Raw genomic sequence first — 15,469 nt, 5'->3', positions numbered from 1 at the left:
TAAAGTTATTTATATATATTAATACATATTTTAAAGAGGGATGTAAAATATCAAGCAATAATAAGCAATCAGTTACATGGTTGTTACTATATAGCCGCAAGCCGATCACTGAAAAGTAGAAACATAATAAAGCAAGAAATAAAGAAAAAGTGAAATTACATCAGCCTAATTTAACAGCTGCTGATAGTAATATTTTTGACTTCACAATGTATTCTTGTTTATTTCATTTATTGTATGGGATGCTCTCGTGGATTTTGTAGGTCATAAAGGAAACAGTGAGGCAGTCATTAGAAGAATTTACATTAGATACAGGGGTGTTTGGATGTTTATTAGTATCTTGGGGTCCCAGGCAATATTAGTGTTTCTTATTTTTATATTAATATTGTGATAATACTAGTAACATTAGTAACTTATTTTTAATATTTCCTTAAAAAACTTTTGCATGTTCAACTATCAGTCTACGTTTCATCATATTAATAGCTAAGTGGATCATATATATATTAGGACCTTAACTTCAAACTGAAGGGTTGAATGAGACTAGGAGGAGGAAGTGATGCTTATTCTCGCATTTTAGTAAAATAGTGTAGTACAGGTAATTGCTAATGCAAAAAAAAAGAATATCGGCGCCAAAATCACTTTTCTTTAAAAGATCATTTATTTTTTGTGCTTTGGAAAGTATATCTGCAAGTTGTGAATCACTCCAACACAAGAATAATAATAAGGTGGTTATAATGCTTAGTAGTGGGTAAGACACAAATATATAGAGAGTTATGCGTAGTTTTGGATTCGTTGACTCCCGTACAAGTTATATATTGATGCAGGCTTTTGGCGGCTTTGAGAGAACGAATTTAAAAAAAAGATTGTATGGAAAAAGAACATATAGGAGGGTAACAGTTTTTGCGAGAATTGGGAGAGAGAAATATGTGTGCGGGATTCTTTTGATATCTATTCTTTCTTTGATTTCAGGGATTTTGGTGCGAGGAACGGATTTGAAGGAGCAGAATAAGGCAAGCGAGGAGTTAAAGGGGGGTATAGAAGGTGTAGGAAAAGGTATTATATTTACAGAGAAATTTTACTTGAAACATCTACCTGAAGCCCTAGAAAGAGATGGAAGTCTGGAAGATTTGAATGTTATGGAAGGTGAAGATGTGAGTATATTGCCGGATAATGAGTTGTTCACTCCAGATTTGAATGCTAGAACAACAACACGCTATTCACTAGAATTAGAAAAAGAACAGAAGAAAGATAAGGACAATAAAAAGAAAAAAATGTTTGAAGTTCACAATTTTCCACAATATGATGACGAGCTTTCGTATATAGATGACGAGGATGATGAGTTAAATCACGATTATATGAAAACAAAAGGAATAGGTAATGGTGTTGTGAGAAAAATCAAAGTGGATAGAAAAGATGACGAAAAGGAACCTGGAGAGGAAGAGCAGGAGAGACTTCTTGAATACGATACTGAGGAGAAGAAAAAATTGCTTAAACTGAGAAAGAAACACGGTTATAAAGATATAGTTTTTGGACCACAGGTTGAGAATTTGGCTATGACAGATATATTTGGTGAGACTGGAAGAGACTCAAGGGATCCTTCAATGCGTAAATACGGATTGGAGTCTCATGGAATTGACGATGATATTGAAGATTTGGAGCAAGCATGGGGTTCTGTGGTGTTTCCATCTAAATTTAAGGAGAAAAAGATTTGGGGATTTGATAAGGAAGGAAGGCCGATATATTCAGAAAAGAATTGGATTAAGAAAAAGCTCAGTGGGGAAGTAGATGGAATAGATCATGATTTAGCTTTAATAGGTGCAGGTGGAAAGCCTGGTGGCAGGAAGATTGAATACAATTTTCCTCAAAAATATTACGGAGTTGATGGATTTTTGGATAGTCTCGGAATATGTGGTATAAAAACTTTGTTGGATAAGTACAAAGGTTATATTGACAGTTTAGATAAGGGAAGAAAAGTGGGTTATTCTGATTTAGGATTATCATTAAATAAACATAAAGTCAAGAAAAAGAAAGAACCGGAGATAGAAAAACAGGATATTGATTCCAATAAAAGAAATTTGGGACAAGATAAACAGACAAATTGGCAATTGGCGTATAATATTATGGAAAAAGAGGAGGCGGATAAACTATCTAGGGATTTAGAGGGTGTAGAAGATTTGAAGGGGGTCATAGATGTACTTAATTTAAGGGCTCCATCAGCACAAAGAAGAGATGCTGAGGCTGTGTTTAAAGAATATTATACATCTAATGGGAAGAATCATAAGAATAGAAATGGATCACCTGATAATGTTATATCTTTAGATGTTGAGCTTGCATTTCCTTCTCTTAGACAATTTAAAAGTGATAAAAGAACATTATACGGTTGGAGAGAAGCATTATTTGACCAGGCTATTGAAAATTTGGGTAAATATGATCAAAGAGCGAAAAAATACGGAATGCTAAGAGAGGATGACGAGATAAAAGGGATTCCCCCGACAAGAATAATAACCAATTTATCTAGTGAAGTATTAAGGAGACCTGTAACTCACCATACATTTAGTAATCCCTACAAAGGTATAAAGAATCTTTTTTTCCGACGTCTGGAAAAAAAGTACAGACAGTATGTTTCTGAAATAGTTGAAATAAGATCTAAAGATCCAATTTATAACGAGATGATGAATTTGGCCAATTTATATGAAAGTCGTCAGGAGTGGTTAAAGAGATTTGAAAGTCCATGGTTGTTTATTCCAAAGGGTGTCGTTTTTTCGGAGGTAGTTAAGAATCAATTAGAGTTGTCTGATGAGGAAGATTATGAGAAAGAATTATTGGCTTTGGAATTGGATGCTGTACCGACAAGGAATATTGATATTTTTATGGAACAGCATTTAAAAGGTGACGTACTGTTTCCAGATGAAGGTGAGTCGCAGGAAAAAAAAGAAGCCATGTTTAGAAAAATTATGAAGGAGACAGCAATATATAATGAGAAGCAAGAATACAAACTCCCACATAGGGCTAAACGTTCTAAAAAAACATTGCCTACGAAGGACTTATACAGTCCAGTCGATGCTATTAAAAAGAAGGAAGAATTAAATAAAAAGATATCGTTAACAGTTAAAGGTCGTGTAGTTGCCACTCCAACTGAGAAGCAGAAAATAAAGATTCTGGAGAAAGGTGCAAAAAAGGTAATTGAATCCAAAAATGATAGAGGAGAAATTGCAAAGGGGGTTCTAAACGCCATTTTATCTGGATCCAATGAAGAAAAACAAAGTCATGTGCAGGAAAAATTAACTTTTGGAACAAAAGTTAGAAAGAATTATAATTCCAAAGGAGAAGAGAACCTTAATAATGAACACATATACAGTGATGAAGGCAGGGGCCCTAGGAATATAAAGCCTCCTTTTTCGACCACTGCTGTCTCAGTTGTCATACCAAGACAGAGAACAGAATTTGATAGGATTTCAAGAGATTCTGACAAAAGTTAATGGAATTAAGATAACTGTTCATTTATAGGAACTGAGTAAAAGATCCTTGAAAAATGAGGCATCTGTATCTCTATAATAGCGGGGCAAATTGTGAATTACATGTAACATGAATAATTGACTCTATGAGTATAAGTTGAAGAACTATAAATTAAACGCGAAAGATTTTCAAATTAGAATTAGATGTATGAAGAGAAGAGTTCAGGGTATAAATCTAATTGAAATTTTAGCTATAATGTTTTAGTTATATAATTAGACAATAAGAAGTCATGATATTAAATGTAACAAAAAGCAATATATGAAGTATTTTTAACATTTTTAATAACATTTACTATTTTATTATTCATGTTTATTTATATTGTCGCAAATTTTATCAACAAGTTTGATTACAGTACTTTCAAAAAGTTTATTAGAGTTTAATGCCGTAATTTATTACTTTAAGACAAAAGTTAGAGCGCGAAATTCTCATAATTAGAGCCGGCGCCAAAAAGCTATCTCGTCTTATTTCTAATTTTTGAGTGAGTCAAGAAGTTTTATAGGCAACACACATTGATTTTTTTATCAACAGCTAGTAATAACTTATCATTTATTTGTGCATTTAGACAGAGATTTGATGAGTTTTATCTGTACATAATCAATAGTGACATGTTTGAGACGTTCTATGTTTAATTTTGTGTCCTGACACTATAATTGTTCAAGTAGGATATGTTATTTTTTTCCCCTCGGATAGTAGTTTCGCATAGTTTTTATTCTTTGTGTTTATATTTCCATTTAAATTTGCACTTAATTTTAGTATCAGTGATTTAAATAATGATATGCTCATAATGATTATCATTTGTTTTAATAATATTGGTATATATTCGTTTTCTCCTAAGTAAACCTACACACCATTTGTGGATAGTTATTTTGCTGATGATAATCATCATAATGATTATAGAAAAATTAGGTATTGGTGTAATGGTGAGTGAGAGTTGAATTTTTATAAGTTATTAATTTGCAATTGTAGTACAGGGGGTAAAAACAATAGCATAAAAGATATAGAATAGTGATTAGAAATTAGAAGAGTTTATTAAACATTGATATACAAGACATATAATATCGTATATGCAAAATAATAGTATTTGTGACAAGTTTAATAGAGTGTGACTATTATACATTATTAATAGTAATATAAATTTATATTAAATTGAAAAAAAATCAGGTTTAATATAACAAATAATGGATAAGGATAGAAATTGATAAAAAAAATTGTCTTAAATTTTAAACGCTGTTTGAGTTTAGTTAACTAAGCAGTTCACTATTATTTATTAGAGAAAACTGCACGATATAATCATATATTTTTGTTTGATAAATATTTACTACAAGTGAATATGTGTTTGTGAAAATGTGTAGAATCACCATACATAATTCTGTGGTTAGTAAACAGGTTAGGTCTGTATTTTAGCTAGCTGCTCAACTAAAAGCTTGTTTATTTCATTATGAGTTTATTGTCCCAAGTAATTTCTGTGAACTTGTTAGTTTTAAATATGATAACTTTCATTTTAATTGCTTGTTCATAAGGTATTATTCAATATTAAAAAAAAGTGATGGTAAAAATCAGTTTAGAAATGAATTTATTTGTGATAAAAAAATAATTAATAAAAGAATAATAATAGGATGAAAAAAGTTAAGTAATCTCATATTTATGAAAAGGTAAATTAAATGCAAAATAAAATAAGATTAAATAGTTTGAGGGTGAAATAATTTGAAATTTAATCGTATTATATATTGTAGCTCCATAAATAAGAAGTTAAGAATAAATAGATTTTTAATCATTGCTTTTAATGATGAACTGAGTTTGTAAGAGAGGTGGAATATTTGTCAATATTAAAATAAATGAAAACATACGAGATTTATATTTATTTAAATTAAAATAATAAAAAAAGAGAGAGTATGAAATGAATTGGAATATTATTTATAAAAATTAATTATAGTCAAAAACGATTAATCAGGATTAATTTAGGAGCTAATAAACTAAGAAGGGATGAGGGAACAAAATGATAAGACTGTTAAATTTCAAGCAGAAACAAATTTGAGATTTATAATTATTATCTAAAAAAGAAAACTTTTGATTCAAATACCGCAATATTTTGAATAATTTTTGATACAAGTATCTCTAAATGTCGGAATAAGGTAACATTGTTTTTTGAATCATTTCAAACAGTTATAAAAGATAATATTGTAACAATGTTAATGAAACCAACTTAATAAAGTATTTCTGAGAGACAAACACAATATTCGTTATTAAATCAAATTTTTTAATAGCATTTTAATTTCCAAAGTAGTAATACAATTAAGCACTACGCAAATGAGGAGTGAAATGTATAGTATATAAACTCAAGAAAGAACATAGGGCAACAAATATGAGTTGAAAGAAAGGTAAATTATAAACAACAACTCCAGAAATTTAACGGATGATGAGTTGATAAAAGAAATTTCATATATATAAATTACAAGGCAAGACAAATGATCTGTGTATAATAAATGGGTGTGATTTGGAGTTATTTGTAAATTGTAACAACAAAAATTTGCAGAAAGTTGATTTAAATTGGAGGATCTGATTATGAAGGGTGTGCAAATAAAGCATGGCTTTTGTTAATTATTTGTGTAGACATTAAGGATGCAAATATTTCATAACCTCGATAATTATATATATATATATATATATATATAAATGTTTTGGGTGGAAATGACATTGGAGTCTAATTAATTTTTATACTTAATTATGTAAATATAATTATACTGAGTTGATTTTATGTAATATCAATAATATATATTTAAATCTTTATTTATCCCAATTACATGTAATATCTGTTCTAGGAAAATAATTTTGATTAGGCGCCATATTTATTCCGTTCTCGTTATTAGGAATTTTAATGTGACTAATGCTATAAGAGTTTTCTATTGTTTATTTACACAATTAAAAGTATATTTATATTTTTTTTTCCCACAGGAGATAATGGTATAGATACATGTATTTGAATTGGATTTTTACTTTGAATTTATGGTAAAAAAAGTGATACTGTTAAGTAATGTTAACATGGTTGTAAAGATTTAGTATTTTATTAGCAATGTGTTTACAAGTCAATAATTCGTTACAGAAATTAATAATATTTGTTATGTTATGTTTATTATTGAATTATTATTCTTTATCAGTTGACAATAATCCTCAATTGTTAATAGACTCATTTTCTATATTAAAAGTAAATTCATTGACATCTTGTTTTAGAGGCATATTCGGATCTTGTAAAGATTGTAAAAATAATGGAACAGATAAAAGACCTGAAATTAGTGTTCTTCAAAGTTCAGCTGTTCATATGTGGCATGTCCCAACCCCGGATAAGAAAACAGAACCTTGCTGCTATAATGGAGGAATTGAAATGCAACATCATGGAGGAAGAGGACCAACAAAACCAGACAAACATTATAAGAAATACAAAATTAGGGATTCTGGACCAATAAATAATGGACCTCGTACACCAAAACCTGGTGCTTATGGCTTACATTGTTTGTTAACTGGTATTCAACCTTCTAAATTGAGTTCTTCGAGGGGACGTGATAATTGTGGATGTTCTCAGGGAGGAGGGTCTGGACACGGAACTCCGTCTAGAAATAGTGCTGGTACTGGAAGTGTAGGATCTAAATCTCCTGTGAATAATTCTGCTGGACCTTTTGGAGTATCAAATCAAGGGTTTGAACATGATGAAGGATCTGGCGGCAACAAAAATGGTGGTCCTAGAAGGCCCTTTGATCGAGGAACTGGAGATGGACCTCCGCCATATAATAATCCACCGCCATATCCAGAAGGTAAACGTACTCGAGGAGGATTATCATTAGGTAGTGGAGATGGTAGGCAGCGCACGAGAAAATCTCCAAAGAAAAGGCCAGCTCCTCGTCCCCCCCCCCCCCCCCCCCCCCCCCCCCATTAGGAACACCTTCAGATCAACGTGGTTCTAACTTAAATTAAAGACCAGTATCAAAACCAAGGCTTAATAGAAGACTGTATGGTTAACAAATATTAAAAATCTAAAACCAGTGTCATAACTAAGAAAAATTAGTTGAAGGGACAAAGTTTTATTAATAACATTATTTATTGGTAGAGATAGTATATATAATTATTCAGGAATGTTTGAGATACTGAGAAATACGCTCAGATTGAGTAGAAGTTGTTTATATTTGATAAGTGATTTCTGGTTCGTTAATTAAAATGAGGTAATATTTTAATTAATGTATCAGAAGTTATGTGTTTATTTATGGTAAACAAGTAATGAAATTAAAAATTGGGATAGAATGTAATAATTCAAGGGTTATTGTTAAACTTTAGGTAAATTTTTTTAAATTTACAAACGGTATTGAATATTTATTTAAACTGGATGTTTGATATATTATTATTAATTATTGCAATGAATAGATAATATAATTTATTTTTGTGGAAATATGGTATATTATATGGACTTTGCAAGTTTTATTGAGTTGTGAGTGTTATTAATACAATTATTATTGTCACGATATTTGAGATACTTAAACGATTATTGTTGTGTATATATGAACAAATTATTTATGATATCGAATAATTTATTCATACTATTTATGTTAATGGTTTCAATAATGGGATAGGAAGATAAACAAAGAGTTGAAAATATTATATTTTTTACGGCATACTAGTCAATGAACTAGACTCCATTGATTAAATAAAGAATCCGAAAGAAATACATAAATAATAAAGGAAATTTAACCTTTTCAGTATCTTTAATTAGATATTATACCCGTACACATCTTCTAAAGGGAGAAATTCCTGTTTTTTTTTTTGCATTATCAGATTTCGGTTCAATTATGAAAACATCATAGATCATAGATTAAAAGAAAAAAAGTTGAAATAGACAGTAGTTTATATTATTCTTAAATTTGAATATTATATTACAGTTTAATTAGTTTATCTATACTTTATTTGAACTGGTGACTATTGATTAGTTGAAAGTGTTCTAGCCAGGATTAGGTTTTTCCTCAACTGACCAGCATATTTTTTCTTCCTAATATGTACCGGTTTAATGTAAGGTTATCTAGAATTATTGAGAAAGGAAATATGATTAGAGTGGGAGACACATTTTTAGTCATTTAATTTAGTTACTCTTGTTAGATATTGAATTGAGGTTGTTCAGATCCACAATTCTTCCTTATAGTGTTATTGTGGCAATTATTTTAAATTTAAGACAAAAAATAAAAAAAAACACAATGAGTTTGTAGCTGCGTAAATTATCAATAGATTTATTATCTCATTTTACGATCAGTGCATGTGTCTTCTTCGTATTCGGGCGACTTATGCTCAGTGTGTGCTAATGCTATTCCTTAGTTTGTTGATTATTGGTTCCGGAGGAGGTGAACTGAATTGGCAATTAAATAGTTATTCAGTATTTGACAACAAATAAGTGTAAAACATTAAACATGCATTATTACTATGAATTTAGAAATAATTCACAGTTTATCAAATATTTGATATTGAGATTTTGCTATACCGTTTAGCATAACCAAAATAAAATAATGTGTTAATTTATAAGAAAAAAACAATAATTAATATTGACGTCCTTTACTAATAAACTAAACAGGGGTGTGCGTTCGTTTACGAATATATATAGCATTAGTACATTAGCTTATTTTCATTTGATTACATACATTACTAATGAACATATGTGTTTTATTTTATTCTGGTGTTTTGCATCTGTATTTAAGTGAGTTATTTATGTATATTTTATTTTGTATGTTCTACGTAATATTTCACATGTTATTTTGTGATATAACAGACATAATAGTTTACATAATATATTATGTAATATGCTGCTCGAAAAGGTACATACTCAATTAGGCGGGCTTAGCGAGTATATATTTATTTTGCATAGGTTTTATGTATATGTCTTTGTTGCCATCAGTTTTAGTACATTGGGGAAACAAATAGTTTGTATGAAGATTTGGAAGATAAAAAAGCCAATAGATCATTAATTTATGTAGATGTGTAATAACTAAGATTTGATTTATCATTAAGTTATTCAATCGTTATAAATAGAAGAGTTGCATTTGCTGAAGTAAATATGTGTAAACTTATTATGTCGGTTCTTATTTTTTATTTTTTTCAATTATCCTTTCATTTTTTTCGGTTTACGTTAACAAAGAATTGTCCTTCATAGGACTAACTTCCGGGGGAGCGAGTGGTGGTATTAGTAAATATTTATGTTGCTGCGGTGGAGGCGATAATGATGGAGACTCTCAAGGTTATCCATATTCCATTTCAGGCCCGACTGGTTTGAAAAGTACTAACGGACAGGAATTGGTTGACCTTTCAGATGCGAAGGGGAGGCTAGGTAATGGTGGAGGTTCTGATCCAGTTCCTGTCAGTGTTAGGGACAGTATCTTTGGTGAAGACCAAGGACAATCTAATGAATCTCCAAGGCCACCAAGTCTATATGACAATGTAAATGAGAATGGTGGTTCAAGGCCTGAAACACCAGATGGAGGTACAAAATCACCGTTTAGCGAAGGAAATAGTCCACCGCCGTTGCCTCCAAAGGCAATGCGTGGAGCTAAAACTGGATCTGGACCTGGACCTGGACCTGGATCTGTTGCTAAACGAAAACGAGCTCCAAATCCAAAACCAGGTCCATTTCCCAGTAATATTCCTGGTATTTATTGATATTACAATACACAAAACTATGGTTATTCCTTGTCTTAATTCCCTTACTAATCTTGGAGCATTTATCTTGTTACTGCAGATGGACAGTGAGATGTAGCAGTCATAGGTTACAGGAATTGCGTATTGCGAGTATTTGAACTACCGTTATTTTTTATTAATGGGTATTGATTTTTCTTCAATTTTTATTTTTTTCTACATATTTCCGAATTAACAAGGATAACACGTAAGAAGCAAGTTCGAGAATATTCGGAAAGTGTAATACAGCTATATTACATATAAACCGCATTTATACATGTGCTAGGTTAGTGATGATTTTTTTATTGGATATGTGTTGATAACATTGCATTTTACTTAATGTTTTCATTCTATAAATAAAGGAGTGATATAAATCATTTTATTTATATCTTAATAACACAATATTTCATGTTTTTTTGAATGTGTTGTATTCAACAATAGCTACAAATGTGACTAATGCATTTTTCAATGAGGAGTGGTGTATGTTCAACTGGACATAAAGAATGAACAAGGTAGATTATAGGATATATGTATTGGATTTGAAAAAGAAAACTCGTGAAACATTGTTTTGTGCTTGGGCTATTTTTATATTGATAATCTGATTTATTTTTAAGCTGCTTTAGGTACGTTGGAGAATTTCGGTCTTTGGTAAATTTGAAATTTTATGTATTTTCTTCTCATTTGGTATATTAAAATCATTGACAGAATCATGTTATTTGTCTCAAAAGAGTTTTTTCTAATGGTTTACAATATGTGTAGTTTAGACACATTGGTTTAAAAATCACATTGTGTAATTGAGTGTAATTTGTGAATTATGTATGTATGCCTTATATGTGCCTGTCCGAACTGCTTTTTAAATCAGTGTTTGAACAATATTGCCTGTTTTTGTTTTTTACACCGCCTATTATCGTTTATGAATATATGCATGTACCTAGTAATAGTTTATAGTACTTGTTGTTCCTTTGTATGAGGTAATGGAATTCGCACATAAACTCTTTTTCGGTACTAAGGCGGGCAGGTGACTCACACTCAGTGTGATCATTTTTTGGGTATCCAACTTAATAAGAATTAAGTGGTATCATAAGGAAGGGGTTGTTCGGATTTCTGTGGTTACCTGCATTTTATAGCGATATTGAGAAACATTAATACTAGGTGGCAAAATTTACACAGTTTGTAAGGCACAGTAGAGCGGCAAAGTGGTAGTTAATATTTAAGCTATAAATATAATAACTATAAATAATATTTAATGGTATTGCTATTTATTTGCACAATTTAGGTATTAAAACAGGACATTAAGTTACTATTAATAAATAACTTCGCTCTTTTTTACGCGGTAAATATACAGACCGGTACCAAAGACAACTATATATTTAAACAAGTAGGTATATAAGAATAGCTAGTAAACATTATGTACATTATATATATATATATATATATAATTTTTTTAATGCTTTTAAGAGTTAATTTTCCTAAATAAAACAAACCCAAGATCCTGATGGAAATTGACTGATTTATTATTATTTTTATATTTGGACTAATACATCAAATAACATCATTGTTAGGATATATTTGAATTTGATCATTTAAAAGTACATCTAGTATTGTAAAAAAGGCAAGGAAATCAATCACAAGATGTTAAAAACAAAATTAGTGTTTACATTATTGATTTCTGTATTTTTTTTAACCATATACACAAGGCCTTCACTACACACATTTAGCGTTTCATTTCTATCATTGGAGGTGAAAGAAAATTTGAATCCAGAGGGATACTCTCCATACAATATTACGAATAGTGTTCCTCGTTTATTTGATGTGTCTCCCTTAGATTTAGATCCTCAAATATTAATCAAGCCGGATGAGCACATTGCTTATTCGAATACAAGTAGGGCATTGCATTGTTACAGGACCTTGCCACAATATACTATTATAAGGGGAATGATAAAGGAATATTCATATTTCCTGTCATTATTTTACAAATTGAGGTGTGAACACAACCACGAGTATCATGATGGCTCAAAATGTGGTGATACACTTTATCTTATTGACTTACTTGAGAATAAAGCTGATATACTTAAGGAACAATTAAATAATAAAAAGAGGGATTGCTTCGCATTTGAAACCAATATTGTGTCTGTTCAGTCGAGGTTCTTCAATGAAAATGGTTTTATTGGTCGCGTGGATCCTTTTCTCAGCGAGGAGGAATTTTTATTGATTGAAAGATCTTACTTAAGGAGAGTTATGACACAATACGAGAATGAATATTCTGAAAAAGCTATTGAATATGAAAAATACTGTATTTCTGGTTTAAATTACACAGGCAAGGAAAAACTTGACTGTTATTTATTGAAGTTGCAATGTTGGTTGCTAGAGGGTGAACTTGTTTTGCTCTCAGAAGAATACTTTAAAAGAATATCTAGATTCGGTAGATTGTTGAATTTCTCTGATTAAACGATTTATTCGTTTTAACTATTTATTTATTTTTAATCAGTTTTGGTTGTATTGCTTTTGCATTTCATTTGTTATTGTGACCTGTTTCATATAAACCACATCTCATTAATTTGTCTCTTGGGTCATTTTCTCTTTATGATCTTTTAGTAGTTTTAATTCTATTGCACGAGTAATTTACTTCATGGTTTTCCTCAATTTGGTCTTCTTCTGCACTTTGATATCTGTTTTCTCTATTTACGTTATACGTCTCTTTTAAGGTCTTTGCATGTAATGGCCGCCACTTTAACTTTTATTATTAATTTGTAATTGCCAATATTGTTAAAAAAAGGTTTTCTGTCATAATAACAATAGAATTCTCATTATTGACGTTATATTTAATTTATTATTTGTTTTTTGAACTTTGTTATTTGTCAACCAGCTTTCTTCACTTTTAGTTTCAAATATTATATCCAGGGTGTGAATTGGCTGATTGCAAAGACTTATAAATTTTAGTATAATGAAAAATCAGAAAGTTAGTGATTATTGATAAAAGTATGCATAGGAATAGCAAAGAAAACAGTGGCATTAGAGTATAAGTTTGTAAAATATCTATTTGATTCAGGTTTAAGAACCAGTTTTGTATATTTTTATGTCAGTTACAATTTGTGTTGAATATTTATTAGTGGAATGTTGTATTTGAACAGAACATTGCGTTTTATTTTAGTTTTGTTTGTCTATTTTTATAAAAAGGAAATATGTAAACTTTATGTTAAAGAAATTCATTAAGTTTAATTCATTTTATTTTGATAGTGTATAGTTAGTTATGTATTCGCTTCTCAGCTGCATATTTTATATTTTTACCTTGATTTTTTTAAATTTGAATTCTGAGATTATTTCTCAAAAAATCGTTTTTTTATTTATTTTTTTATATTAACTAGTTATTATGAAAATTTACCGTGTTTAAATTTTTGTTACCATTTTTATTTCATTTCTTAGGCTCATTGCAGATTCTGAAGCAAATTTGTATTTATTTTAAATCTACTTTGTTTAGGTAAAATTTAACCCTTATATTTTTTATTTGAATATAATCACTTTCTTTTTTAATTTCTAGGTTTTATCACTTTTTTTTGCATTAACTCTTCATTAAGGTTCATTTTTCACACACATTTATCACACCAAATTCATGTCTAAAAATTCATTTTAAATGCACATTTTATTTTTAATATTTGTAGCTATTCACATAGTTATAATCATAACATATATAAATACTAAGTGTATTACTAATAATGTTAAATAAGGTATTCATTAACTTTGTAGTTTTTTCACTTATTTAACCACATTATATACCTACCTTATTTATTTGACTTTAATGTATGGGAATCAAAAATTTTAGATTTTTACTGTTAACATACTCATTTTTGCTATTGTATCTAAATTTATGTTGTTCTGAACTTGCTTCAGGCGAAGAATCCCAGCCTTCAGCTCAACCAAAAGATGATGAGTCTCATGAACAAACTCACGTAGCGGTTGCTCAAGGTGGGTCAAAGAAAACTGACGTTTCAGAGATTAAATTGTCGCAGTATCTAACAAAAAATGTATATGAGGTTATAATATTAGAACTTGAATTTAAGATATTGGGTCTAAAAACGTTAACTTTGACACGTTTTTGGAAAAAACGGCATATTTCGAGTTCAAGGATGTTTGATTTTTTTAACAAGCTTTGCACGTACTTTGAACATATTAATGACAAGGAACATGAAATACATAATGATCCACAAGTTAGTACCTATGTTTTTAATGATTTGTATATCAAAAAGAAAATAATTCCGGAATATTTTGGACCTTTAAATATCCCTGAATATCAAATGATTTTGTTTAAAGACGTTTCTGAAAGATTGAGTTGCAAGAAAATTCTTAGTTCCTTTGTTAAGTTTATATTAATATTTGAGACCAATACAGCATTACTATTTCATATGATGTTATTGTTTATTTTAATTTGTTCATTTAGAGGATTTAGCTCTGAATTAGATTTTAAAGAAAGGTTAATTATGGTATTAGAAAATACTGAAGGGGTTGGATTGAAATTCAAATCAATTTTTGGAAATGATCGTTTTTTGAGCTTAATTTTGGATATTTCTAAATCGGGTTTATCCACGACCTCGCCTACATTGTTTTCGGATAAAGAAGTGAATATTGAATATCCTATTGTTATGGAAAATATAAAAGTATCTAAATTTGGATATAATTACTGTTTGTCAATGTTGGAACTAATAATAGAGGATATGCTGCATTTTGAAATCAGATTAGTATTACTTTTTTTTTCTTCTAGAATGCTACTAGCATCAGAAGTATTACTTGCAACGGAGATTACTAGGTTTTTATTCAGAAAATTTAGTTCTCTTAGAGTTTCATTTTTGGAATTGGTTTATAGTGACCTAACATTTGAAAATTTAAGGTCTACATTTTTAAAATTACATAATATAAATTTGAGTACTCTTAAACTTCATTTTTCGAAATGCCTAGAAAATAGAGATAAATTTGAGGAGTTAAATTTGCCATTACTTAGAATGACGGATTATCAAGAGAGAACGAAACGCAAAACCAGAGAGAGCCGTAAGAAGCGTGAACTTAGAGGGAAATATCCATTTTTGCTAAATAGGTGATATCGTATTAATATCTCTCTATAATTATTACTTATATTAATAGAGTTTAACAGTTTTTTGTTCTTCATAATTTATGAATTATTCCTTAATCTTTAATGTTTTCCATTATCTATATATTATATTTTTTTAAAGTTTTTATTTTTGTTTTTTATTTTTGTTTTTTATTTTTG

At 29.6% G+C, this 15,469-nt stretch overlaps 5 protein-coding genes across 5 annotated transcripts; all 5 read left to right on the top strand.

Moving 5' to 3' along the window:
• Positions 1 to 770: 770 nt before the first annotated feature.
• On the top strand, positions 771 to 3,476 carry FG386_003054 (uncharacterized protein; the record flags this gene model as incomplete). Its single annotated transcript, XM_067342282.1, has 1 exon — positions 771 to 3,476. The coding sequence occupies one exon, from the start codon at positions 771 to 773 to the stop codon at positions 3,474 to 3,476; it is 2,706 nt and encodes a 901-aa protein (XP_067197833.1).
• A 3,107-nt stretch (positions 3,477 to 6,583) lies between these two features.
• On the top strand, positions 6,584 to 7,441 carry FG386_003053 (uncharacterized protein; the record flags this gene model as incomplete). The annotated part of the gene is made up of 1 exon (XM_067342281.1): positions 6,584 to 7,441. The coding sequence occupies one exon, from the start codon at positions 6,584 to 6,586 to the stop codon at positions 7,439 to 7,441; it is 858 nt and encodes a 285-aa protein (XP_067197832.1).
• Positions 7,442 to 9,189: 1,748 nt separating this feature from the next.
• FG386_003052 (uncharacterized protein) lies at positions 9,190 to 10,194 on the top strand (the record flags this gene model as incomplete). Its single annotated transcript, XM_067342280.1, has 2 exons — positions 9,190 to 9,238; positions 9,692 to 10,194. 2 exons carry the CDS (start codon positions 9,190 to 9,192, stop codon positions 10,192 to 10,194), a joined length of 552 nt encoding a protein of 183 aa, XP_067197831.1.
• A 1,647-nt stretch (positions 10,195 to 11,841) lies between these two features.
• On the top strand, positions 11,842 to 12,657 carry FG386_003051 (uncharacterized protein; the record flags this gene model as incomplete). Its single annotated transcript, XM_067342279.1, has 1 exon — positions 11,842 to 12,657. The coding sequence occupies one exon, from the start codon at positions 11,842 to 11,844 to the stop codon at positions 12,655 to 12,657; it is 816 nt and encodes a 271-aa protein (XP_067197830.1).
• Positions 12,658 to 14,009: 1,352 nt separating this feature from the next.
• FG386_003048 (uncharacterized protein) lies at positions 14,010 to 15,299 on the top strand (the record flags this gene model as incomplete). Its single annotated transcript, XM_067342276.1, has 1 exon — positions 14,010 to 15,299. The coding sequence occupies one exon, from the start codon at positions 14,010 to 14,012 to the stop codon at positions 15,297 to 15,299; it is 1,290 nt and encodes a 429-aa protein (XP_067197827.1).
• Positions 15,300 to 15,469: the final 170 nt, after the last annotated feature.

Source organism: Cryptosporidium ryanae, assembly GCF_009792415.1.
Source record: "Cryptosporidium ryanae isolate 45019 chromosome Unknown contig_61, whole genome shotgun sequence".
Classification (NCBI taxonomy): domain Eukaryota; phylum Apicomplexa; class Conoidasida; order Eucoccidiorida; family Cryptosporidiidae; genus Cryptosporidium; species Cryptosporidium ryanae.
The sequence above is the reverse complement of the archived record's forward strand: the minus strand, read 5'-3'. Positions and strand labels throughout refer to the sequence as shown.